The sequence below is a fragment of the Lissotriton vulgaris genome, chromosome 1_1, assembly GCF_964263255.1.
Source record: "Lissotriton vulgaris chromosome 1_1, aLisVul1.2, whole genome shotgun sequence".
In the NCBI taxonomy this organism is placed as follows: domain Eukaryota; kingdom Metazoa; phylum Chordata; class Amphibia; order Caudata; family Salamandridae; genus Lissotriton; species Lissotriton vulgaris.
In genome coordinates, this window is record NC_141685.1 from 790,725,048 (window position 1) to 790,750,886 (window position 25,839).

Below are 25,839 nucleotides of genomic sequence, written 5' to 3' on the forward strand. Positions count from 1 at the left end.
TGCTTGCAGCCGCCCGTGGCTGTAATTTATGTCTTGTAAATAAATGGCAAAATTAAGAGTCAAAGAATGAATGATAACAAATAATAACATAATACAACTCAATTGTGGTGTCAGTGATAAACACAAGAATATTCATTCATATGTCATAGGAGTTCTTCAAGATTTAACTGGGTTAGGGAGAGATCAGATTTACTAGTTGTTAGTCCAATAGTCTGTGTCCTTCATAAATGTACATAAAGTTCCTCATCGCCATTGAGGCCTCCAGGTTGTTTGGTCTTAAACCTCATGATAAGTTTGGATTCCAGTCTTCTTAATCTTTGGATTCGATTGCCACCTCTTTCATGTTGTGCGATCATGGCAAGACCAAAGTATCTGGCGTCCTGCCATGTTTTCTTCTCATGGTTAGCAAGATGTTTCGCAATGGCATATGAGTTATCATGATTCTGTATGGCGCGGATATGTTGGAGAATCCGTATTTTTAAGGAACATGTGGTGCTGCCAATATAAGATTTTCCACAGTAGCATTGAATCATGTACACAACAAAGGAAGAGTCACAGTAATCAATGTACATTAACTGTGACTCTTCCTTTGTTGTGTACATGATTCAATGCTACTGTGGAAAATCTTATATTGGCAGCACCACATGTTCCTTAAAAATACGGATTCTCCAACATATCCGCGCCATACAGAATCATGATAACTCATATGCCATTGCGAAACATCTTGCTAACCATGAGAAGAAAACATGGCAGGACGCCAGATACTTTGGTCTTGCCATGATCGCACAACATGAAAGAGGTGGCAATGGAATCCAAAGATTAAGAAGACTGGAATCCAAACTTATCATGAGGTTTAAGACCAAACAACCTGGAGGCCTCAATGGCGATGAGGAACTTTATGTACATTTATGAAGGACACAGACTATTGGACTAACAACTAGTAAATCTGATCTCTCCCTAACCCAGTTAAATCTTGAAGAACTCCTATGACATATGAATGAATATTCTTGTGTTTATCACTGACACCACAATTGAGTTGCATTATGTTATTATTTGTTATCATTCATTCTTTGACTCTTAATTTTGCCATTTATTTACAAGACATAAATTACAGTCACGGGCGGCTGCAAGCATTGGGGACGTAGGGCACTCAGCCCTTTATTGACAAATGGAGTATCTCCATGCCAGTTACGCATCATTAGCCAACCCTCTGGTAAATAGAGGGCTGACTACATACGCACGTGTCATCACGCGCGTCAAAGAGCGATATTGCCCCAAGTAACTGGGGGGCCCGCTCTTAGATGCCGTAACGTTAAACCCGCCCCAATGCAGCAAAAACCCTTGACCAGCACATAAATAGTGATGGCTAAAAACAATGTAAACTACATGTCCCAGCATGCCTCAAAATACAGGGGCATGCACCACAGGCTTAATTGTATTGAAATAATGAAGGGACTTCACATTTTGGCTACCGTGAACATGAACTACGGTTCGAAACGCGTAGGTGTTTTGTCACGTTTTGAATAAAGAAACTGCAACTTAACCAAGGCGAGTGCGGCGAGTTATTTGGTATTTGATATATATATATATATATATATATACATATATATATATATATATATATATATATATATATATATATATATATATATATATTTTTTTTATTTGTTTATTTGTTTTTTGTTTTTTTAGGGGGAACGTGTAGCAATATATATATATATATATATATATATATATATATATATATATATATATATATCAACAGCCGGATTATTCAGTTTCCTAGCCCAGTTGGTTTCGGTTTTCTCTAGGTCGTTTGAGACGCTATTAAGTAGTGTACCATAGATGTGCTTTATCCTGTTACTCCTCCCAGCGATCGTTTCTATTACTGATATTTTCTCCAGAGACATAGCTGGTCGACGGATGGCAAAAAATTATCTGATCTGCAGATATTTAAAATAATGCTTTCCAGACAACCCATTTCCTTGCCGCAGTGCTGAGAAGGAGCATAGTTGACCTGATTTATATAAGCCCCCTACGTTGACTAGGCCTGCATGTTCCTACTGTCTTCCCATTTTGTCATAAAAGAGGGGGATAATTTTGGAATTGCCATGGTTTTACGTACTTTATTCCAGATTTCCCAAGCGCTGTAGACCACCTTAAATCGAACTTTCTTATAGTAGCTGTGTTCGACATGCCGCAGCAGCAGCCCGCCCCCCCCGGCTTCTCTCCCTATGGCGAACTCATATATTGATTGGATTTTGACATATCTCTCATCTTCTGTCCCTTGGTTAATGTCCACACAAAATAAAATAGACATCTGGTGTAAGAGTACTGCCCAGTAATAGAATGTGATGTTCGGGAGGGACAGCCCGCCGCGTCCTTGTGGGAGGGTCAGGTATTTTAGGGAGCGTCTCGTAGTATTGAATGATAGGCAACAGGTGTTCTACGGAGAATACCGTGGTTTTAGGTATTTATGAGCATGGTCACCACTTTTTTTTTAATTCTCTTTATTGAGTCTTCATAGTGAGACAGTAGAGCATGGTCACCACTTTACAGTTATTCAGACTAAAGTATAAAGAGGCGGGACAGTAGACAAATTCCACACTGTAACATATTTTGGATATTTTATGGCTTCTCTTCTGTAGATATTTTATATTACCCTAGGAGTTTACAGAGGTTTTAACCACCATTCTGGTGCTTTCAGTGGGGTCAACACAATGGTCTTTAACGGATTGTTCTCTGAGACTAATGCCTTGATTACAAGTGGGCCGAAGAATTCTGATACATACACAAATACCTTTTTGCATTAGGATCAACATTCTGACTACTATGGTCATTACAACACCTCTACAATTATCTCAATGTTGAATTTTGGAACTTTGAAAGCCTGCACCAACTCCACGTGTAGTTACACATTTTCCAGAGGAAAATGTGGAATAAATGGTATTTACCACACCTCGTAAATACCTCACCCTGCTGTGTCAATATTTACATGGTGCAGTAAATGCCTCATCCACTACCAGTCCATGTGGAATCAGGGCTGATTGCTGACTCGGAAACCTTAACTCCCCCCTCACAAGAAGAAGCTCCGGCCATGAAACTTAAAAAACTGGGGCCGGAATTAAGGAACCTTGAGGCCCAGCCAGCTACTCTTACTGTATCCCTGCAACTAGTATGTGAGCTCCTTTAACCCTTTCGATGCTGATGACGAGCTCAGCTCGTCATCACCCACGGGTGTCGTGTGCTGATGACGAGCTGAGCTCGTCATGATTGCAGCAAAAGAGCAATTTGCAGCACAGCGCAAAAATCCCTGCAGCAGCCATGTGGTTAATAAAGAACTCAGCAATGCCACCATAGAACTGTTATGTGACAAGTTTAACTCCATCTTAGAGAACAGGCTTCATCCCATGTATGCCGGTTTGGAATCCACAGAAAATTACCTGCCTTTGTTAGGGATGGTTGGGATTGATGTAGCACCGCACTCCTTAATCACACCAAAATCAGCATCTATTTCAGTGTCAACCCAGACATCCTCGCCCTAGAGTGTGGATACCCAGAGAAGGAATCAGGAGGTAATTCTACTGATAGCACTGGCCCCCAGGGCCTGCAGTCTACTCAGCAATCAGAGGCCACGGGAGATCACATGACACCCATGTGAATAAGGGTTCTGAATATAAGTTGTATGGGCCTGAGATCCCCTCTGTTTGCCACTTACCTCCAGCGGTGTACCCTCATGTTATCGTATTGGCAAACGTTCCACGGTTGGCCCCTCAAGCAGCAGAAATAACATGGCAATTGATAAATAAGGTAATTCACTGGCCTCATAGAAACATTCAAATAAATGCTCAATTTTTTAACAAGACTTTGTGCATAGGATTGGTTCGGTAGGGCCTTTGAAGGAGGAATTCAGTGGCGATTGTAGTATTGTTAATTTGAGACACCCACAAATTGCGGATGGTCTAGTTCAACGATCATATTCAGGGAAAATTCGACCAGGTCCTGTGAAGCTATTGCCCCTAGGATTTGTTTTACAGAATGCAGAACCAGTTCTGATGGAGCAACCACTAAGTCCCCATCGTCTTCTCCCTCTGCCTGAGGCTTTCCATCTTCCCACTGTCAGTCAGTACTCTATACGCTCGGATTTGTCCGAGAGTGACTGACTGATGGGGCATATGACCTGTCCTACTGATAATCCATCTACGTTTTCATACCAAGAAGTTTGCTCTCTTATTCCCAGCCCTAATGTCTTAGAGTCAAAAACCTCTTCTGTTGTGAGTGTATCAGAGCCACAGGTGTGACCTGAACTCTATAGGATACCTACTTTATTGTCACCTACGGACCGTAGTCCGTGGAACGTAGTTGTAGTAAGCTCTAAACTGAGTCTGGATAGGTGGGTGTATTACATTAGATTGCATGAGATTGTTTTGTTACAGGAAACTTGGGCCACACATAAAGTATTGTGCGATGAATGTTACTGTCATACAGACCCTGCTGTTCATTCAGATACAGGTTGGGCACAGGCAGGTTTATTGTCCTGGTTGAAGACTACATTTGATTGTTCAGTTTCCACAGGCCCCACCCACAGTGGGTTGATTCAAGACTTCCATCTTAAGTGACCACATAATTTCAAGTAGGTCATCACCAATTTAAATACCAATAATTGTTCAACAGTAGCTAACGTCAGCTATTGCTTACTTTTTGATTTTATTGAAGAGCTTGATAAGAAGCACTCCACTCTTACCTGGGTAGAGGGTTCAGTTTGGTGCTTGCAGGGGACTTGAATGCCAAGCTTGGTGACTTGTCTGCTCCAACAGTAGTAAACACAGTTAGTGTTTGGATGATAATTCTCACAACAAGGATCCTAGGGGTAATAGGCTGTAGTCATATTTACTGAATTATGATTTATCCAGTGAGCTAGAGCTGGCAACATCACCCCACAATACTGTTGCTACCTACATTGGCAGGGGCTGTATCTCCGCTATAGATTATATCTCTGTTTCCAGGAATTTATTAAACTGATCCTTGAGGGTGTTATTAATTCGAGTGTCTACAGTGACCATAACTCGCATGTCATCACTTTAGTAAGCTTTCACGGTGAACCCAAGAAAGGGATAGGGGATTGTTTAAAAAACTCTCAGTTAAAGATAATGGGTCAAGATTGGTGTGAAGAACAGCCAATATGAGGGATATTTTGAGTAAGCTACTCACAGGTCACCAGGCCTTGGTTAATTGTTGTATTTCAACAGACTCCAGTTCCTCCCTATTTTGAGGGCTTTGTACTACTGGGAAATAATATCAGGGCCTTGCTAATGAAGCCCCAGGAAATCCCCAGTACAAAACAGCCTTCCTGGTTCGACAGTATATGCAGAAGTGCAAATAAGCAGCTAAAAATGCCCTGAATACAGTCCTTAGGGATAGATTTGTAAGTGCTATATTTATAAGGTATTTTAAACCAGGCCTTCAAAAAAGGATGTTGGACTTGCAAATAGATGTGTGGGAAACACTGGTTTGTTCCTGCAAGTTAAAAGACACCAAAATGATTTGGACAAAAGCTAACTCAAACATTTTCCAACACTACAATGAAAGGTCTGGGCGCGTATATAGGCCACGACCATTGGTTAGCTCATTTAAGATCGATCTATTGCTTCTCAGCAAAATATAGTGATGCCCCTAGCATGGTTTAGACTCAGTTCTGTCTCAATATAGACATCTCACTGGAAGAGGTGACGGAGGCAATCAACGAAAAACCCTTCCAAAAAACCTCCAAGCCCAGCTGGGGTGCCTATATATTATACAAAAAGAATACCAAGCTGTGGGCCTGCTTCTTACTTACAACAAAAACGCAGCCTGTAAATCTGGTTCCCGCAGTCCAAGCAATTGGATATTATAGTCCCAATTTTTATTTTATTTTTGAAAGGGAATTGTCAGGACCCCCATTATTATAGTCTTATTTCTTTACTAGATTCTACAGTGAAAGTGATGAAAGTGATTGCTAGGATATTTTTGACAGGCTCATGCTCTGGACCGCTGAAACCAGTATTCTATTTGAAGTACAGTATGGGTTCCGGACAGGTCTGGGGACGATTGAAAAGTGCCTTATTTACATATGCTGATATGCAAATATACCGTTGCTAAACGTTGTGCCATACATCTAGCCTTCATGGATCTCTAATACGCCTTTGATAGTGTTAATAGATCAAAGCTGTGGGTTATCTTGGAATCTATGGGGCTTGAAAGGGGTCTGGTGGACTATTTGTGGGCCCTTTATTATGACATTTCTGCCTCAGTACGATATATATGTTGACAGTGAGGAAGTTGGCTTGGGCTGGGAAGTGGTACGGTGCTGCGCCTTAGCACAAATCCTTTTCTTATTGTAAATCAATGGGTTGGACGCTATTCTTGGCGGCGAAGGGACGGGATATGCCAGTTATTAGGAGTAAACTTGACCTGTGTTACTACACGTGGATGATACGATCCTTCTCTTAAAAACTCCAAATGGCCTTTAAATGTTGTTGGAGGCCTATGTAGCTTTCATAAGCTACTTAAATTTAGAAACCAATCTTTCAAAAACCTTTATTATGGCTTGAGGCCCAAAGAATCTTACATTTTTGTGGCATGTTCATCATGGGTAAACTCATCAAGAGGATTTACGAGTTTCCCTATCTTGGAGTAACTTTTGACTAATTGCATTCCTGGGCTCCATATCTCTTTAAAGAGACAGTGCTTTTCACAATCGTTTTTTTTTTATTTGGTATCTAATAAAAGTAGGAGGCCAATTGTCCTTGTTTTGGAAGTTGCATCCCAATTTAAACTTATGGTGCAGAAATATGGAGGAACAAAGTATTTTGTAGCCTTAAGGCAGAGGAAAATGGGGTATGTAGGCTATTTTCCGGCCTCCCTATGAGTAGCCCTAATTACGCTGTACACCAGGAGCTTGGTCTAGATTACGATGAGGACAAGATTAATTTAGCTCCTATCCTACTATGGTCCTCAATCTGGTGTGATGCCCTCGCCTTTTTCAATAAAGATGTAATTCTTGATTGCCTTTCATGTGACCTGGGCAACCAGATCCCTTAACTTTACATCAATCTAACTTGTTCCACACTTGGTAGACCGTCCATTTTCTACAAGCCACTAGAGTTAAGAAAGGCCGTCAGGGGATGGCTTTCAAAGCATTTCTTCAATTTAAGACAGCGTAAAAGGGAAAGGGTGGAGCTGTTAAAACCCTCCAGGCAAGATGATGTCTTCTCAGGCCCTTGTGACAGATTTATGGGAAAGGATGCTTTTGACAAGATTTTGTTTGGGGTCGAGTCGATGCCAGCTTTGCTTCTGACTGGGCCAGTATGGCATTGCTGCTATAGATACCTGCCCTTATGTTTAATCTCCCCCCAGAGTATGCTACATTTTATTTCATGAAATAGGCTATACAACATCGATTTTTCTTTTTCTTTTTTAGCACTGGGTGGAGTTATAATTTTGCAATGCTCTTAGGAATTTCAACTTTGACTCAATATCGATGCTCCGTTACCAAGTGCAAAGGTTTTATGGTTGTTAATTATTAGTAATATTGTGTATTTTACTTTAACTGAGCTTGTTAGAATCGCTTGTCTTTTCATATCGATACTAGCTTGCCTGTTATGCAATCTTTGCTTGATTTTTTGCTGTTGACATGATTGTGGTTTTGTGATTATTATTAATGACTGATTAGAGAATGACTATCTTGTGGACAATCAGAATGTGACAAGACCTGAGAGACATGTTCATGAACTTTTACTCAAAATTATTTTCTTTTTTATCTAGAAGCTAAGCAGAACCTGAAGTTGTACATCACTCAAATTCAGCAAACTGTTACAGATTCGGAAAAGGGGCGCGCAAAACTTAACAAAGGAGACAAGGTATTTTTGGAAGGATGTTGGCCAGGTCTTTGTTCCCTGAAGATAGAAGTAAAGAGCAGGGGTAGATTGCCCATCATCCTTGTTTATGAAAACCCAGAATCAGAGACACACTCTGGAAACTGTAGAGGGCATGATGCTTAGGGAACTGGTCTAAGGCTATATTTAGTAATTTAATCAATTTTACTGATAAAATTATGGACATAAGAACTTCCATGACCACCAAGCGGTGGTGTTAAATATAATTAAAGTGGAAGAGTGAGGCATCTCAAAAGTGAGAACCTTGAGTATCTCATAATAATACTATACAGAGATGTAGTTATTCACATGTATCTTTTTTTACATTTTAACAGAACAAGCTAAATGCATCTTGGATTGTTTGAACCAATAGGATTTACAGCTTTCTTGACTATATTGAACTAACCCTTACATTCCAAAATCCCACCCCACAAAAAGAGGAAAATCCTGCAAGACTGCACCGTGATGGTACCTGACGCTAGCCACTTCACATTGGCCAAGCCCGGTAGGGGGAACCAATCATGGCTGGCTTAGAGCAGTACACAGCAAATTAATGCCGGCTGCAGTGCGGGAGCGAATAATATAGGTATTGCTGTTGCTAAAGACTTACTCTACTTATTTTTAATACTTTGCACTGTTGAATTAGATTTTGTGTGTTATTTGAGAATCTTTATTGTTCCACTTTGCATTTTGCACAAGCCTGTGTCATTACCTGATGCTAGCTACTTCACATTGGCCAAGCCCAGTAGGAGGAACCAATCATGGCTGGCAGGGCGGAGCTTAGAGCAGCACATGGCCATTTAATGCTGGTTCCAGCGGGGAACGCAGCAGATGCGCGAAGCGGATGCTCCAAAGACAAGCCCATCTGCGCCTGTCCTCGGCTGTCTGGGGCTAGTCATTATGCCCAATTTTTCACCTACTCCTCACTCGAAATGAGACATTGTTACTCTACCAACAACTCTCTCAACCCCACTACTCGATCCCGATTAGCGGGGATTTTAAACATTAGGGACCATATTCCCGAACTAAATTTACAGTGTTCTATTGAAGACAACAGCCCTAAGCAGGCTAACCGCAGGATGACTCAATTAACAATCATCTATCTGAACACATGGTCAATGGTGAAACATCAATTAGAAATATTTCAATCACTAGACTGCAAAACCGGACGTACTCCTACTAACAGAAACCTAGCTTTCCCCTGAGCCCAAGCCAGATATCCTCACAGCACTCCCAAGTAACCATTATATTCTTCAGACTAGTCGGGCTACAGGAAAAATAGGCAGAGGAGTTGCTGCCATAATCCCATCAGGGTCTGAAGTTTACCACCCTCACCGCCATAGACATTACTTTAGTAGGGAGTTTAGTCATCAAACTTGACTCTTCCCTCACCCCTCTGATTTGTGTACTGATCTACAGCCCCCTCACCACATGCCTCACTTCCCCAACTTATTGGGGGAGCAAATATCCCACTTAGTAATCAATCATGCTAAAATGGTACTTATTGGATACTTTAACTATTGGGCCATCTATGCGATGGGTGGCCCAAGCTCATTAGAAATAACTGACCTACTAAATTGGTTGAATTGCGACCAGCAGGCTACATCCCCCACTCATATAAAAGGACATACCCTTGATCTAGTTTGGATCTCTAACCTCATGGTGTCTACCCTGACGGTCTACCTTTGCGCTTGGTCCGATCATTTTCTAACAAAACATACCCCTAGAAATCTAACCATTTCCAAACCCCCAGCTAGAGCTGGCCTTTTGGCTATGAACTGGACTTGCACTAACATCAATGCCTTCTGAACTCTTTAGTGTCCACCATGCCTTTGAAACATTCCAATATCAATCTAAACAAAAGAAATATCAGAATATGTGTGGCATATGCCAGCAGCATCCATGCTCCCCTTAGTAAAGGGGAAACGGCCAGGCACCACAACTCTCAGAGATGGTTCACAGAAGACCTAAAACGTAACTAATTAGCCCTGTGCTGCACTGAACGCATCTGGCAAAGAAATGATTCTCCAGATAAAAAAGATATCTATCAGGCCCAACTTAAGCATTATAAAAATCCTATACTACTAACCAAGGCGACTTACTTCTCTAGCAAGATTCTGAACTCACCAAACAAATCTAAAGACATTTTTGCGATTGTTTCTGAGTTATCCAAACCTGACAGAGTAACAGTAAAAATTACCTCCAACTCAATCTTTCTGTAACACGCCAAATTCTTTTTTCAATGACAAAATTATTGCCAATAAAGCCAATATACTCGCTAATGCCCTCCCTGGTAATCAATCAGTTGCTCTCAGGAATCCTCATTTCAGTAAAGAACTTTTTTTCAATTTGTTGACTAAAGTCGAATCCAGCTCTCCTCTTTTTTGTTTAAATCTTTTTTATTGATTTTATTTTCATTTTAATCATACAACATGAACAATGCATAGATACCATGTATAGTTACTTTCAAGTGCTGCGATATCCAGTACAGTACGGTACAAACAAATGAGTTATTCAACAGAATACTGAGAGAAGACTCGTGATAGTGACTGTATAGAGGGTGTATCAATGCCTGAGAGTCTTACCATTGACCAGTCCTTAGGCATTTCAGACATGGTATATCCTAGGCCAAACTGTGGACATAGGGTACAACAAAATGAGGACAACATAATCAAAGGAGGGGTAAGGAAGTCTCTTGAGACCTGCTGCCGTATGTGGTATAACAGAGTGGACCAGTCCTATCAGGGCCCAATGACAGCGACATTATGAACCGGGGCCATACATCTCTGGTAGGTGGCACTACTCTACCCATGTGCCTATGGAGGGTGAGCGCTGGGTCTCGAGGGTCTCCAGTGTTAGTAACTATGTGCTGTAACTTCAACACCATAGTATCCCATTGAGACGCTAGGGGCAACTTACGGTTACCAAGTAGGTCCTCTCTGCGCAGAGCTATTTCCTCCGCCCTGGCACAGTTAAGTAGGGACTGGTGCCAGGCTAATGTGTGAGGTGCCAGAGGGGATTTCCATCGCTTGGTGATCAATCGTTTTGCCACTCCTAGGCCCAGATCGAGAAAACAGGTGGTATCCCTGTGTTTCTTATTCCTGCTGAATAGGTGCAGTATATGCACCTCCTATCTGGTCGGGACAGCTCGAGATGTGCAAGTGGCCAGTGTGGTTGCCACGCTACTCCAATATTCCTCTAGGACAGGGCAATGCCACAACATATGGAGGATGTCCGCATCTAGCTGACGGCATCGAGGGCAAGACGCATCTGTGCGGAGGAAGTACTTACTGATTTGAGCTGGGGTGACATATCCAGCTCTCCTCTTGATAGCTGTCCCCCTCATATTCTGAAGGAAGCATTTCATGAATTCCCTGATCCTGCTCTTTCTTTACTAAATGATTCATTAACACAGGGCTCTCCTTCAAGAGGCAATTGTTGTCCCACTAATTGAGAAAACCGGTGTAGACCCACTTGTCCTCACCAACTATCGCCCCCATCTCATTGCTTCTCTACCTGGCCAAGGTGTTGGAAGCCCACATTGCTAACTGCCTATGTTCCACTGTTGAGCAATCTCAATTCCTCGACGTATCAGGCCAGCTTTCGTCCTACTGAGGTACCGGGTTTTTTTAGAAACCCGGCAGTGCCAGGGGGAACACCCAGAGACCTCTTGAGTTCTTCCTGTTTTGGCCCACAGAAACACAGAGTCTTCTAGGTGATGTCAAGGATCGAGTTTTATTGGCTGCAACCAAGTAACAAGCGTCCTAGAAGTACAACAGCACGGTGTGTATATTCTCAGGAGACTGTTCGTTTTTACAGAGCCAGCCTTCTCTTTTTATACACAATATTACACTTCAGGCAAGAATTCCTAGTTTTACAGTTTGGTCATATACATATTTTCACAACAAAGAAAAAGCAGAGTCATGATGGCAAACCCATATTTTCGTTTGTCCGGTTCGTGATAGATCACCCAGCAAGGCCCAGAACTTCCATCAGATATCGATGAACCCCCAATAAAATCGGGCACCTCCTCCTTGTAAAACTAGCCATAAAGAAGAAACAGGGACAGGTGTGTGTATGATAAAGCGTGGTTTGTATGCAGTGAATGGTTTATGACATGTTGTGCCTTGATGCTAATCTCGCTCGGCCATTGGGTTGGGGACTGCCCGAACCGGTTTGGCTGGAGGCAGTGGAGTCAGCTCGCCCAGGTCACAGAGGAGTCAGCAAAGGTGTACGTGTCCTTTCAGATTGAATTCCGCTTTGGTAATTTTGACTATGTAAGGGCAATCACAAAATGGATGCTGCTCACAAAATGGAACCCGAGGGTTCAGGACGGAAACTACGATTTAAGGGTGATTTCGTCACTCAATCATGACGCAAATGCAAAGGTATAATGTCCCAATCATTACCGGTCTGCCGATACCAAATTCGTCATGGTATGATGATATTTTCTGACACAAGTGTAGAGCTCCGGTACCATACGATAGCGGGGTCCAGAATTTTCAGTACCACAGACCCTCCTTTTGCCCTTATATAGGCAATAACCTATACTCATGCTAATCTGAGTCCAGGTCTGTGTGCATAAAGTTATTGAGATGCTGCTGTAGCATCATCCTGTTGCTTAGTTCATCTCTCGATACAGGCTTTCTTACACATGATGTAGCACAGAGGCCACATATTGCAGGAGCGCACTGTACACACAGGCAGAACATGAACAGAACGGCTAAGACCATCCCAATGAATATCAGAGTTTTCCATCCCCAGGCAGATATCAGTTCCCAGAACCACCCCAGCAAGGACCAGTCTCCTTTGTCCACGTGAATGGACTCAGAGATTTATGCAGTTTGGAGATGGCCTGGTATACTGTCGGAGCATTATCGAGGATGAAAATGCAGCAACTGGATTGGATCACTTTACATACCCCACCACGGTCTGCAAGTATGACATCTAGGGCAACCCTATTCTGAAGAGTCATAAGGCGGTCCGACTGGAGCTCCGCAGTCAAGTTACTAAGGGCACCAGCCGTTTCAATCACGGCGGATTCAACTACCCTCGTCAATTGGCGTATGTTCCTGCTGTTCACCATAGGCCCCCAAAATGGCAGAAAACCTTTTGTGAAATCTCCAAACTCCTGTTCCGCAGTGTCGTCTTTACTCACAACACCTCTAACTGTCCTTGTCCAATGGTAATCTGCCTCGGCCGTGTAGGTGGGTGGCAGCAGGTACGAGATAAAACATGTTCCCAAAAAGTCAGGGGGCAACCATGTGTATGCTCTATCATGGCAGACGAAGTAGGTACCCTTAGCTGCTAAGAATGAAGGAGATGTCTGAGACGAGAAGACATAAGTTTCGGTACAGACACTCTTCCCTAGCTGAGCTCTGGGGTTTTTGCCATTTCCCTGCAGACATAGGTGACCTTGGTGGAGTACTATCCAGATTGGGGAAGATTTCTTTGCTCGCTGGTTCTCACTCAAGGAAATTTCATATTTAGTGATATTCCATCTGCTGTACGCCTTAAATTCGTCTTTGGGGATCGTTCTGTATGTGTCGATATCTCTGCTCATATTTGGGATTCCTGCCACTAGTGCCTTGTTGCTTGAATTTCTTCCTGTTGGACGTGGGGGGTATGGTTCTATGGCAAATAGGAACATTGTTTGAAATGCCCACAGAGAACCATAGTAGCTAAATGGCAGGACAAAATATGGGATACCCTTGTCTGTTGTGTGTGGCATAAGTCCACATACCCAACAATTTGTTGTGTTCATTACAGACTGGTGCTGGTGTAGGAGCTGGATGAATGAGTTATTTACAAATTCTAATCTTCTGGCAGACTCGTGTTCAGGCAGAGGGTGAAAAGAGTGCGGGGAAACAGTAGGAGGAGGTGTGGGCTGTGTAGTGTATGCAAATGATACTCGAAAGGTGAACAAAGCATAGCCCACCAAAAACATCATTATACTACACAACATGAAAATGCATATTAATAAAAATCGCGTTTTGCCATCACAGTGTATATTCTCGTTTCAAAGTTCGTTGATCTGGCAGGTCTCTCCATCTTGGGAAACTCCATCCTCTAAGTTGCTGCCCGCGGTGGGAGATTGATTCTGCTAAGGAGTGCTTCTGTCAGTTTAGGGCAACTCCCTTAGACCAACCAGAACTGTTGACCTAACCGTCTCCAGCTACACTCCAAAGACTGTGGCAACCGCGACCCTAGCAGCAGAACCGGATGGTGGTTCGAAAATCAAAAATGAGTTTCCTGGATGAGAGAGCTGCACAATCAAAAAGAAAAAAACTTTTTTATTTGTCCATAGTCCTAGGTCTTGGCCTCAAGTTATAGCGGTTTCGACCAGGAGCTGTGTGGTCTTGAAACAGGAGTTCAGGCTCAGTAGTGTCCAATTGCATTGACGGTGGCACAGATCCTTGCAGAATGTTATCGCTTTCCTTTTCAGAAGTAGTTCCTTTCAAACTTGCATCACTGAAGGGTAAGAAGCGAGGCACAGTCTCAGTTTCAGAGTCAGCAATTCCCTCCTGGACCCACCGGTCATAAGGAAGGGGTAACGGGACCCTCTTGCAGTGGGCGCCGTGCACCCAGTTCTTCTTGCCGTGGACACGTACTGCAGAGCGGGTAGCCAGCAACACTTGGAAGGGTCCGGACCAGCGAGGTTGCTCGTTCTTGGTTCGCTGGAAGTTGCGCACCAGGACCCAGTTGCCAGGTTCAATTGTGTGGCCTGGATCATCAGACGCTGGGGGGGAAGAACTGTGGACCTGTTGGTGTAAAACACGCAATTTAGTCATCAATTCGTTCAAATAGTCAAGCAGTAAAGGATGCTTTATCTCACTGAGCTTTGTGGGCCTTGGCACTCCCCATATGTTGGCTGGGCGACCGAACACAATTTCATGTGGACTAAGTCCCACTCTAGAGTGAACAGTCATTCTCATGGATAGGAGCGCCAAGGGCAGAGCGTCAGGCCATTTAAGACCTGTGCTTGCTTGAGTCTTGGCCAGTTTCAACCTTAGAGTGCCGTTATAGCACTCTACTAATCCAGCTGATTGGGGGTGATTTGCAGCGTGGAACTTCTGATGTATGCCTAGCCCTTCACACACTCTCTTCATCACTCGTCCCACGAATTCACTCCCATTATCACTCCAGATCATTCTAGGCATTCCAAACCTAGGGAAGAATTCACTGACAAGGGCTTTAGCTGTGGACAAGGCAGTATTGTCCTTATAGGGATACACCTCCACCCACCTGGAAAAGGCACAAACAACAACGAGTACGTATTTCAAATTGTCGCACCTTTCCACGTGGATGAAATCTAGCTGCAAAACCTCGAACGGATACGTTGGAGGCGCAAAATGACCAGCTGGAGTTGGAGTTCCCTTACCAGGATTGTACTTCAGACACACCATACAGTTCTTGACCACGTTCTCTGCACATTTAGGAATTCCACTATTCTGCCATACTGGAGCCAACAACTTACAGATCCCTTTCACACTGATGTGAGCCATTCCATGAGCCATTATCACCACTGCAACCACATACGCATCGGGTAACAGCCATCTCTGATGCTCTGACAATTCAACTCAACAACCCTTTGCATCCAATCTACCCTTGCTTTCTCTCCATTCATTCACCTCTTTCTCTGTGGCTTCAGATTGGATAGACTTCACACTCTCAATCGTGTCTTCACACATACCCACATCACCAATCCATCTTGCAGGGCCTGCAACATACATTCGACTCATTACATTCCTTGCAGTTTCTTTTGCGACTTCATCTGCAAACGCATTTCCACGACCAACATCATCCGTCACCTATTTGTGTGCACTGCATTTCACGATCGCAACTTGTAGTAGCAAGATCAGTGACTCGAGAAGCTCATTCACTAGCTGACCTTGTTGAATCTTTGTACCATGCGAAGTCAGGAACCCACGTTCACGCCACAATCGTCCAAAACTGTGAGCCAGGCCAAAGGCGTATTGGCTGTCCGTGTACACATTCACTCGCTTTCCTTTGGCCAACACACATGCTCTTGTAAGTGCAATCAGCTCTGCTGCTTGCGCAGAATTGTGTGGGATACGTGCAGCTTCAACAATCGTGTGCAATGTTGTCACAGCATATGCTGCAGTCGTATCACCATTCGGCAACTTGAAACATGAACCATCAACCCATAAAGCATCATTACATTCTGGAAGAGGAGTGTCCTGCAAGTCTACTCTCCCTTTTGTCTCTTCTTCTGTCCTAAAACAGCAGTCATGTGTTTCAACCTCATGTGTCTCTGCTGGAATGGGCAATTGCGTGGCTGGGTTGAGTGTATCACACCTCTTTATGTTTACATGACTCGCTAGTAGTGTCAGCTCATAACTTGACAATCGAGCACTAGTTAAGTGCTGTGTCCTTGTTCTGTTTAGCAAAATGTCTACTGCATGTGGGACCATGACTATTAGGGTTTTATTCATTACTAACCCAGCAGACTGTCGAACACAGACAGCTGCTGCCGCAGTGGCCCTCAAGCAACTTGGTAATGCCTTAGCTACCGGATCTAAAGTTGCTGAAAAGTACGTGCATGGACGCTGTTTGCCCCCAAAAGACTGTGTCAGGACTGATAATGCACAACCTTCCTTCTCGTGGACACACAACGTAAAAGGCTTACTGTAGTCGGGGGTACCCAACACAGGAGCCGAACACAATGCATCACGCAATTCGTGAAAGCTTTTCTGACACTCTTCAGACCACGGAATGGGTTTTGGTGTATCCTTACAAGTTAACGCCACCAAAGGTTTGGCCAACAACGAGAAATTTGGTATCCATTGTCTGCAATATGATGTAATGCCTAAGAAAGCACGCACTTCTCTCTGTGTCCTTGGGACACTCAATTTTGCAATTGCCTGTATTCTCTCTGGGGTCAGCTTCCTTCCCTCCTTCGATAAGATGTGGCATAAGTATGTCACTTCTTGTCGACAAAATTGTAATTTCGAAAGAGAGACTTTGTGCTTCATATCACATAAATGACGCAACAATGACAAAGTGGCTTGCTTGCAAATCTCCTCAGTATCTGCAGCGACTAGCAAATCATCTACATACTGAATAAGAGTCGCGCCATCAGGTAGAACAATCGTGTCAAGTTGTGATTTCAGAGCCTGACTGAATATCGATGGACTTTCACAGTAGCCCTGAGGAGCGCGTTTGAAGCGGAAACTTCGGCCTCCTAAATTGAAGCCAAAATATCCCTGCTCTCCTCGGCAATCGGGATGCTGAAGAAAGCATTCTTCAAGTCAATCACCGAGAACCAAGTGGCTGACGCTGGAACCATAGTCAATAAGGCAGTGATATCAGGAACAACTGGAAACTGTGGCACAACAATCTTGTTCACTTCTCTAAGATCAATCACGAATCTATAGACAGGTGGTTGAGAAGGATCAGTACGCTTCAAAACCGGCAGAACAGGACTATTACAGATGTTGCCTGCTGTCTCTTCAATGACATCTTTCTCAATCAGATCATAAATTATTGCTAACAACGCCTTTTCATCTTCACTAGAGATCTTGTATTGGGGAATACGTGGCAACCTAACATTGGCTTTCAATGTTATTACATAGGGCACTATTTCCAAAAGACCCACATCATTAGATCCAGTAGCCCAAAGTATGTCTGGAAGAGAAGACAATTCTGTTGGAATCTTTTCCCTTGACAAATACATTGGAGAAACCACTTTCTTACCTAGGGTAAGTTGTACTCCCGAAGGAGAACAGTACAAAGTCGCATATAGTCTCTTTAACAGATCTAATCCCAACAAGTTTTCACCACAACCTGTTGTAAGAATGAGGGGTGCTTCTAATTCACATGGCCCAACAGAAAGGGACATAGGACTAGAGATCGGGTTCCTAACGGGGGCGCCAGAAAAACCTACTGAAACATTCATTTCGCCAGACAAAGGTGCGCCAGGAAGTTTTGAGTGCATAATAGAACTCTTTGTAGCAGCAGTATCCAACAGAAAAGGCTCTGACACACCTGATGTAATCACCTCAACATAAGGTCCATTCTGATCTACTGGAACTGAAACAACTCCCTCTCTTTGTCCATGGCTGTCCTAGCAATCATTACCCTCATTCTCGTTCTCTGCATAGTAGTCATCAGCATAGTACTGAGCTGTCCTAGAAGACGCATTATTCTGTTGGTCAAAGCTGTTCATAGAATTCTGAGGCGGAAAGGGACGAGCGTTCTGGGGGAAATTCCCACGGCCCCTACCTCTAGGAGCTTGTTGAACACCTCTACCTCTCGCACCAGAAACACCATTCATGCGTCATAACAAAGCCGGACAACTATTCTTGAAATGACCCTCTTCCTTGCAATACGCGCACTGATTCAGACCATACGGTAAACGCTGTTGAGAAGACTCGTTTCTTTGCGAGTTTCTCAAATACTGCTGAGGTTGCTGATAATCGTGCTGACTAGCAGTACGAGGCGGATAAGCTTGCTGGAGAAGGACCTTAGTTTTCAATTCTTTAGTCTTTTTATCTGCCTTCTCTAGCTCATCTTTGCGTCTATTCTCATAGTACTGGGCTGTGGCTAGTATCTGTGCTGACGTGGAAACAGCCCAAGCACTCTCTGAATCCTTCAATTTATTACACAGTTCAGGAAGCAAATTATGTACCAACTTGTCAACAAACAATCTTTGGCCACCCTCGGTAGCCATATCCTGACCACTATGATCGACGAAAGTCTCTTCGAACCTCGTCAAAAAAAGTCAGGCACATTTTCATCTTTCTTCTGCTTGCACGCAGACAACTTGTCCCAATTCACACGCAATTCGGGCATTAAAGTCTTCATATACATGATAATTCTACCAGGAAGTTCTGCTACCAAAGGCTCGGGCTTAGAGCCACCAACTTGTCTAGCATCAGCAGCAGCAATATTAACCCATGTATCACCTAACTCTTGGTCATGATCTGCATGACGAATCTTTCCCCATAAAGGCTGTGGAACAACATTTCCAAACAACATGTCTACATCGGCTAGATTCATGATACAGGAGCTGGCAGTCTGTGATAATTCCTTATAATACCCTGCAGGATTTTTGCGGGGATCAGGCAATGTCTGCTTTAGAGCCAAAACCTCTGATCTTTTCCATGGGACATGTACCCATACACGCTGGAAATGCGGTGGAATTGCTGGATTCGCATTTGCATCACCTTCTCTCCAAACTGGAGGAACCTCTCTCATGGGATACTGCTGCGCCTTTTTCCTACCTGGCATGTCATGCTCAGACAGTGATCGGGAATTGCTTCCCTTACTCCTATAAGACAGCAACATCTCAATTGCTTGTTCAACATCGGCACCCACAATCATGCCTTCTGCGAACTTGAATCGCACACGGAATAATTCATTCATGTCGTACTCTGGATCATTTCCCTTCAAATCTTCGCGGAGATATACACACATCTGTTAAAATACATATCTCTGTGTGGATGCTTCCCACTGTTGGAAGACTTCCATGACGGACTGAACGTCATACTTTGCAGTATTTGTAACCCATTTACGTGCTAACTCATTCAGTGCTTCTCCTTCTTGATAGTCAGGCAGTCGACTCCGCAACTGTCTACGTTCTGTGTTAGGGGTCGTCGTAGGCGACCCAAAGAAAGGTGAGAAAAGACCAGTGACAGTATTTGCCACTCTCTGTCGAACAGAAGGATAAACTGGCGGAAAGGCAGATGCGCCAGAAAAAACAGGCTAATGTAAAGTAGAAGTCGAGGTAGTAGCAGAAAGAGTATTAGGATAAGCAGTTGGAGTAGTAGGCGAAGACGTAGAAAAAGCAGATGGAGTATGTAGTAAAGGCGGCGGCCCTTGAGAGGGCTGTGCCGGAGGAGTAGAAACCAGCTGAAGAGTAACTGGTGCTTGTGGAAGAACTGGTGTTTTTGCGGCGGGGCGCGGTATAACAAAGCGTTGCGGGGGTGCAGGAGCATTTTGTGCATAGGGGGGTGGCGAACTCAGTAAATGGGACATTAAAGGATCCTTCTCAGTTGTCTCTTTTGATCCCTGTCCTTTACGTGGCAACACTGGGTAGCATTTGTCTACCGCTAACTTCCTACTTCTAAGCGTTTGTTCACTCTCTTGCTCTTCCTCGTTATCCCTGAATGCAATGGCAGCTTGTACCATTGACATACCTCGTTTATTTTTCTTTGCTAATTTAATTTCCTTCTGTTTGGCTTCTTTGCGCCATAGGCGAAAGGAGTCAAACATTGCCGGCCAGGCTTTCTTCTTGAACAGATTCACCTCTAGATTATCTAAAATCTCTGTGTCAAAGCTACCATATTGAGGCCATTTTAAAACACCATCATTTCTGGTGTATCGGATCCACACTTCATTATACGTGATGGGGCCTACGCCGTGCTTCACATAGAGCTCATATGTTGGAGTTCCAATCGGAGGAACCGGACACGAATCCTCTAATCGGGAGTCCCTACTACAACCAAGACAAAACAAGTTTCCAAGTCTGCTAAGACCAGGCATCTTCGCTCACTAGTCTAGCTTCAAACTTCAAAGGATTATGGAATACGATAGCCTCGTGAATACACGAGTCCCTCGGCTTTGGCGCTTGCAAGTTCCAAATCAAAGCGTATCTCAAGGATATTAAAACTAAGAATCAAACTAAGGACTGGGAGACGCTCCACTTATACTTAACTGAAGTATCGATGATCGATGACGTCACTAGAAGACTCGTCTATCGTTTCGCTCTACCAAGCATCAATGGGTCCAAAACAGGGCGATAGTCAGGGCAGCAGTCCTTCGTAGCCGTCGGGACGCGGGGAACCTCGCAGCAAAGACCTTCGGAACCACGTCGACATACAGGGGTCGCTGAAGTGGCTGGCCGTCCTCTGGAATTTTCACACGAAGCTCCTCACGAACATCTGGCTTGGACCGACACCGCTTGATACCGCCCCGAGTTGGGTGCCAATTGAGGTACCGTTTTTTTTTAGAAACCCGGCGGTGCCAGGGGTAACACCCAGAGACCTCTTGAGTTCTTCCTGTTTTGGCCCACAGAAACACAGAGTCTTCTAGGTGATGTCAAGGATCGAGTTTTATTGGCTGCAAACAAGTAACAAGCTTCCTAGAAGTACAACAGCACGGTGTGTATATTCTCAGGAGAATGTTCGTTTTTACAGAGCCAGCCTTCTCTTTTTATACACAATATTACACTTCAGGCAAGAATTCCTAGTTTTACAGTTTGGTCATATACATATTTTCACAACAAAGAAAAAGCAGAGTCATGATGGCAAACCCATATTTTCGTTTGTCCAGTTCGTGATAGATCACCCAGCAAGGCCCAGAACTTCCATCAGATATTGATGAACCCCCAATAAAATCGGGCACCTCCTCCTTGTAAAACTAGCCATAAAGAAGGAACAGGGACAGGTGTGTGTATGATAAAGCGTGGTTTGTATGCAGTGAATAGTTTATCACATGCTGTGCCTTGATGCTAATCTCGCTCGGCCATTGGGTTGGGGACTGCCCGAACAGGTTTGGCTGGAGGCAGTGGAGTCAGCTCGCCCAGGTCACAGAGGAGTCAGCAAAGGTGTACGTGTCCTTTCAGATCGAATTCGGCTTTGGTCATTTTGACTATGTAAGGGCAATCACAAAATGGATGCCGCTCACAAAATGGAACCCAAGGGTTCAAGACGGAAACTACGATTTAAGGGTGATTTCGTCACTCAATCATGACGCAAATGCAAAGGTATAATGTCCAAATCATTACCGGTCTGCCGATACCAAATTTGTCATGGTATGATGATATTTTCTGACACGAGTGTAGAGCTTCGGTACCATACAATAGCGGGGTCCAGAATTTTCAGTACCACACTTCTTATTCCACTAATGCAGCAGTTCTGATTGTGCTGGGCAAAATGAGGAAGGAGGCTGACAAGTGCACTACACAGGCACTGGTGCTCCTTGATCTATCCACAGCTTTTGACTCGGTTGACCATAAACCTTTGGTGGGTCGTATCAGGCCGCGGTGTTCAGGGATCAGATCTTGAATTGTATTAGTCCTTCTTGGATGGATGCCCCCAATCGGTTTAACTCTCTAAATATAGGTCTCCCAAAGGTAAACTGACCTGCGGCGTGCCACAGGGCTCATCTCTGTCCCTGCACTTGTTCCATTTATACATTCTTCCACTGGTACAGTCCCTGAGGAAAATGAATGTGTACACCTTCAACTATGCCGATGATATGCAATTACTTTTCACAATTGATAACACTCCTGACTTAATCTTGAATTTTCGAAGAACCATGCTGTTTATCTGTAATTGGATGAACCGTAATCATTTAAAACTGACTCCAGACAAGACAGAACTTGTCTTAATCAGTGGTCTCAGAGTTATGATTAACAACAATCTTTTCTATGAAGCCTCAGATTGGGTCTGTAGTATCTATCTGTTTCTTCCAGCTCTGGAAGCTCTGTAAGATTAGCGGATTCTTTACCTCTGAAGCTCTCATTCAGTTTGTTCTCTCACAAGTCATTTCACACATTGACTATGCAAACTCTCTCTACTTCGGCCTCCCGGAATATCCAACAAAAAGTTTGCAACTGGTACAGAACCAGGCAGTCAGACTAATTTACCAATTGCCTAGATGGGGCAATATCACTCACTTAATGAGGAAACTGCACTGACTACCAGTAAAACAATGTAGTGCATTCAAGATTGGCTGTCTCATCTTTAAATCCTTGCATGGCACCTGCATCTCTACTCATACCCAGAGGTATATCCCTGCTCGGAATTTGAGGTTATCCCATCTAAACCTCCTGGTTATCCCCACTTTTAAACAGAAGAGGTTAGGCAGAGCTAGGTTTTCTGTTCTGGCCCCTCGTTTTGGGATTTCACTCCCTTCGAATATCGGATCTTCCTCATGCAATCTTAAATTCAGAAAACTCTTAAAAACATGTCTGTTCTCCCAATCATATGATTGAATCAGCTAGCTGCATGCTATTCCCTACATTCAGCGCCATAAAAACGGTTTAGTGTATGTGCGCTTAACAAGTAATTTTAATATAACATAACAACATTAATAAGTCATGGAGAAATGCACCTATACATGAGCCTATCTAATAGACTCTTCATCTCCTCCTTAAGAAACCTACTCCTCCTCAGACCTTCTAAAGGTACCAATTTCTGTCCATTGTGGGGGCTCTGGTATACATTGGAAAGAAGACTAGATCACACAGTGTCCTAGATACAGCACGCTCAGTGGTGCCCTAGGCTTCCATGTACACAATTTTTGCCAAATTTCACAAAACCACAAAGCAGCAAATACTATTTTACAATGCAAACTGTAGTTTATTAAGTTGGTTTTAGAATTAATGTCCTATTTAAAAATGTTACATCACATTTGCTGACGATGAAAATACAGCGTCTTTAACAAAAGGCGAATTACCATCAATGTTGCTCCAAAATCCCAATGTATTTCGGGTGGAAATCACCCTTCCTCAGGAGTAACTACAAGTTAAGGAAAATTACTGATTACAGTAAATCCCTCCATAGGTTCAACAAAATTGGCAGACAGATAAAAGAGAAATGAAAATACAACACATCTCATGTTTCAACATGAACAAGAAAACCAGCACCTTGAGGGTGCCTCCTTGGTGCACTGGTGACATAGATTTATGCAAAATAGTATCCCAACATCAAACATGATGACTTGAGTCTTTTGGTTTGAATATGTCAAATGTACTAATGTTACGTGGAAACCGAATGTGCTGGTAACTGTTTGTGTATATAAAGAAGAACTGGTATAACAAAAGAGCTGGTGGAGAAAACAGCAAATTCCAGCATGCACTTGTGATAGTATTAAAAATTGGCCAAACGAATTAAGACATGCTTCCACCACCAAGTGAAACTGACTGGGCGCAAATGATAACAGATACATAGCAGACCTTGATACAGATCGTGAATATAACTGATGCCATCCTGCACATAAACAATCATAGGCAATTTGCAGTTTCTATGTGTGCTACACAAGACATAAAGCATTTCTCCTTGTTTCGCCTGTCTAAGACAAGGTTTTCCCTGGTCTTAATTTTACACTGCCCTTGTAAACAGGAGGCAGCGTCACATTCAATGGGTGTTGGGATGGAACGCTCATCACAATACCCATTGCCTGCCCCTTTCACTCTAAATACAGCGTTAAATGGGGCCTTATATACAAGGCAGCGTTAAGCTACGTTAAGGTGAAGCTCCTATCGCCATCACAATGTCACTAAAAGTGATGTTGTGGTTGCAATAGGGGCTTGTAAATATGCTCCTTAGTGCGACAATCAGCATGCACAGGAAAGCAGCAAAAAGGAATGGTGAAACCATAACTTTAAAATGTCATAAAGGGACTCAGCGCTCCAACATATTAGTGTTATGTAAGACATCCAAGATAAGGTAACTACAAATCGGAAAAGACAACAAACATGCAGTGGTGAGGATCTCCAATACCGTAGTTCTAAACACGGTGTACAAAAGGCTTAAGTTAATTACCTGTGGCAGAATATGCCAAGCTCACGATAACTACACAAAAGCAGCCAGTAATGCAGTGAGTCAAAAACCTGGAGGTGTTAACACTCACAAAGTAGCCAGACTCTGAGAATTACAAACAGGGCTGGCTTTAGGGCAGTGCAACCGGTGTGGTTGCACTGGGCGTTGACCTGGGGGGAGAGGGTTATGCTGTTTTTAGCAATAACTTATGATCGAAGAGATGAGGGGCACTTTTGCCTGATGGTAAGGAGAGAATCCGAAGAGGCAGTAATGGGGTGTGGGGGCGCCAAAAATAATTGCTGCACCGGGGCCCACCAGTGCTAAAGCTGACCTTGATTACAAAACGGTGTACTAACATATTAAACTCACCGAAAACTTACTGAGATACTGGATGGGATCCCAGGAACCGAACACTGGAAACAGGCGCGTATTCACTGAAACTAACCACAGGTGAAATGAGCCACTAATTGGTGACATTGACACAAACGCATGAACCGGCGTATGTGGAAACCAACAACAGACTACACGCACTATAGAACAGGTATACCTGTGCCATGAATCATAAATTGTGCTCTGGTGCGGTGGTACTTGGAGCATTTAAAATTGGTGTTACCAAATACAAAATGTGACCGCCTCGAAAAGAAACCACTCACCATTGTGAAGCATGTATATCCATATTTAAAGCAAGACTAGCTCTGTTCACAATGTGACGCTGTTGACAGTATGGTACTTCTATGGAGAAATCGTTTACATCATTCACATACCATTCAGAACAAATAAAGCGTGTCAGGGTGTGTGATTCCCGCAGGAAACATTATGATGACAAGAAATGATTAATTTAATAATAGAATATATAAAAAGAATTTAGCACAATTCGATCAAATATTGAAAAAGCACAGTGCATGTGTAGAAACATTCTGTATCAACACATGTGTAAATGTTACAGCCACAGGTCATCATGCAATGAGAATCAATACACAATGTCAGTTTTTACTACGGCATCATTTGGGTACAAATGTCTAAACAATGGAATTTTAAGGGTGCTAAAGGTCACATGGTAAATATAAGCAAACAAGCGGAACGTGTCACAATTGTTGGGAAATGGATGTATTCAACTAACATCGAAGTGTGTGTTAATGTTTACTGTGGGGAAACTACAAGTCATCATTGAAGGAAAGTGCAGCAACTTGCAGGGTGGGAGACCTGATATAAAAATGAGACTATGGTACTTAATCAAATGTGTTTCAAGCTGCGATAAGTGTTTCTGTGTATTCAATTCTGGATTCTCAGAATAGTTTCCAATACCATGTATCTGAGTTGTGCAATACTATGATTGTTGTCCATCCAATGGGCAAAAAAGAGCTGAGGTCCTATTCTTAAGTCTGATCATGCTATTGTGCTCAGTAATACACACC

The 25,839-nt window shown here is 43.3% G+C and overlaps 1 protein-coding gene across 2 annotated transcripts in view; it reads left to right on the top strand.

Moving 5' to 3' along the window:
• Window positions 1–25,839, top strand: part of ANKRD45 (ankyrin repeat domain 45) — a 360,539-nt gene that overhangs the window by 187,020 nt on the left and 147,680 nt on the right. For both annotated transcript variants that reach the window (XR_015299695.1, XM_086936369.1), the window contains exon 6: window positions 7,804–7,898. Coding sequence is in view for 1 of the 2 variants with exons in the window: in XM_086936369.1 (XP_086792495.1) it covers window positions 7,804–7,898 (95 nt within the window). In the remaining variant the exon portion in view is untranslated. The remainder of the gene's footprint in view (window positions 1–7,803; window positions 7,899–25,839) is intronic.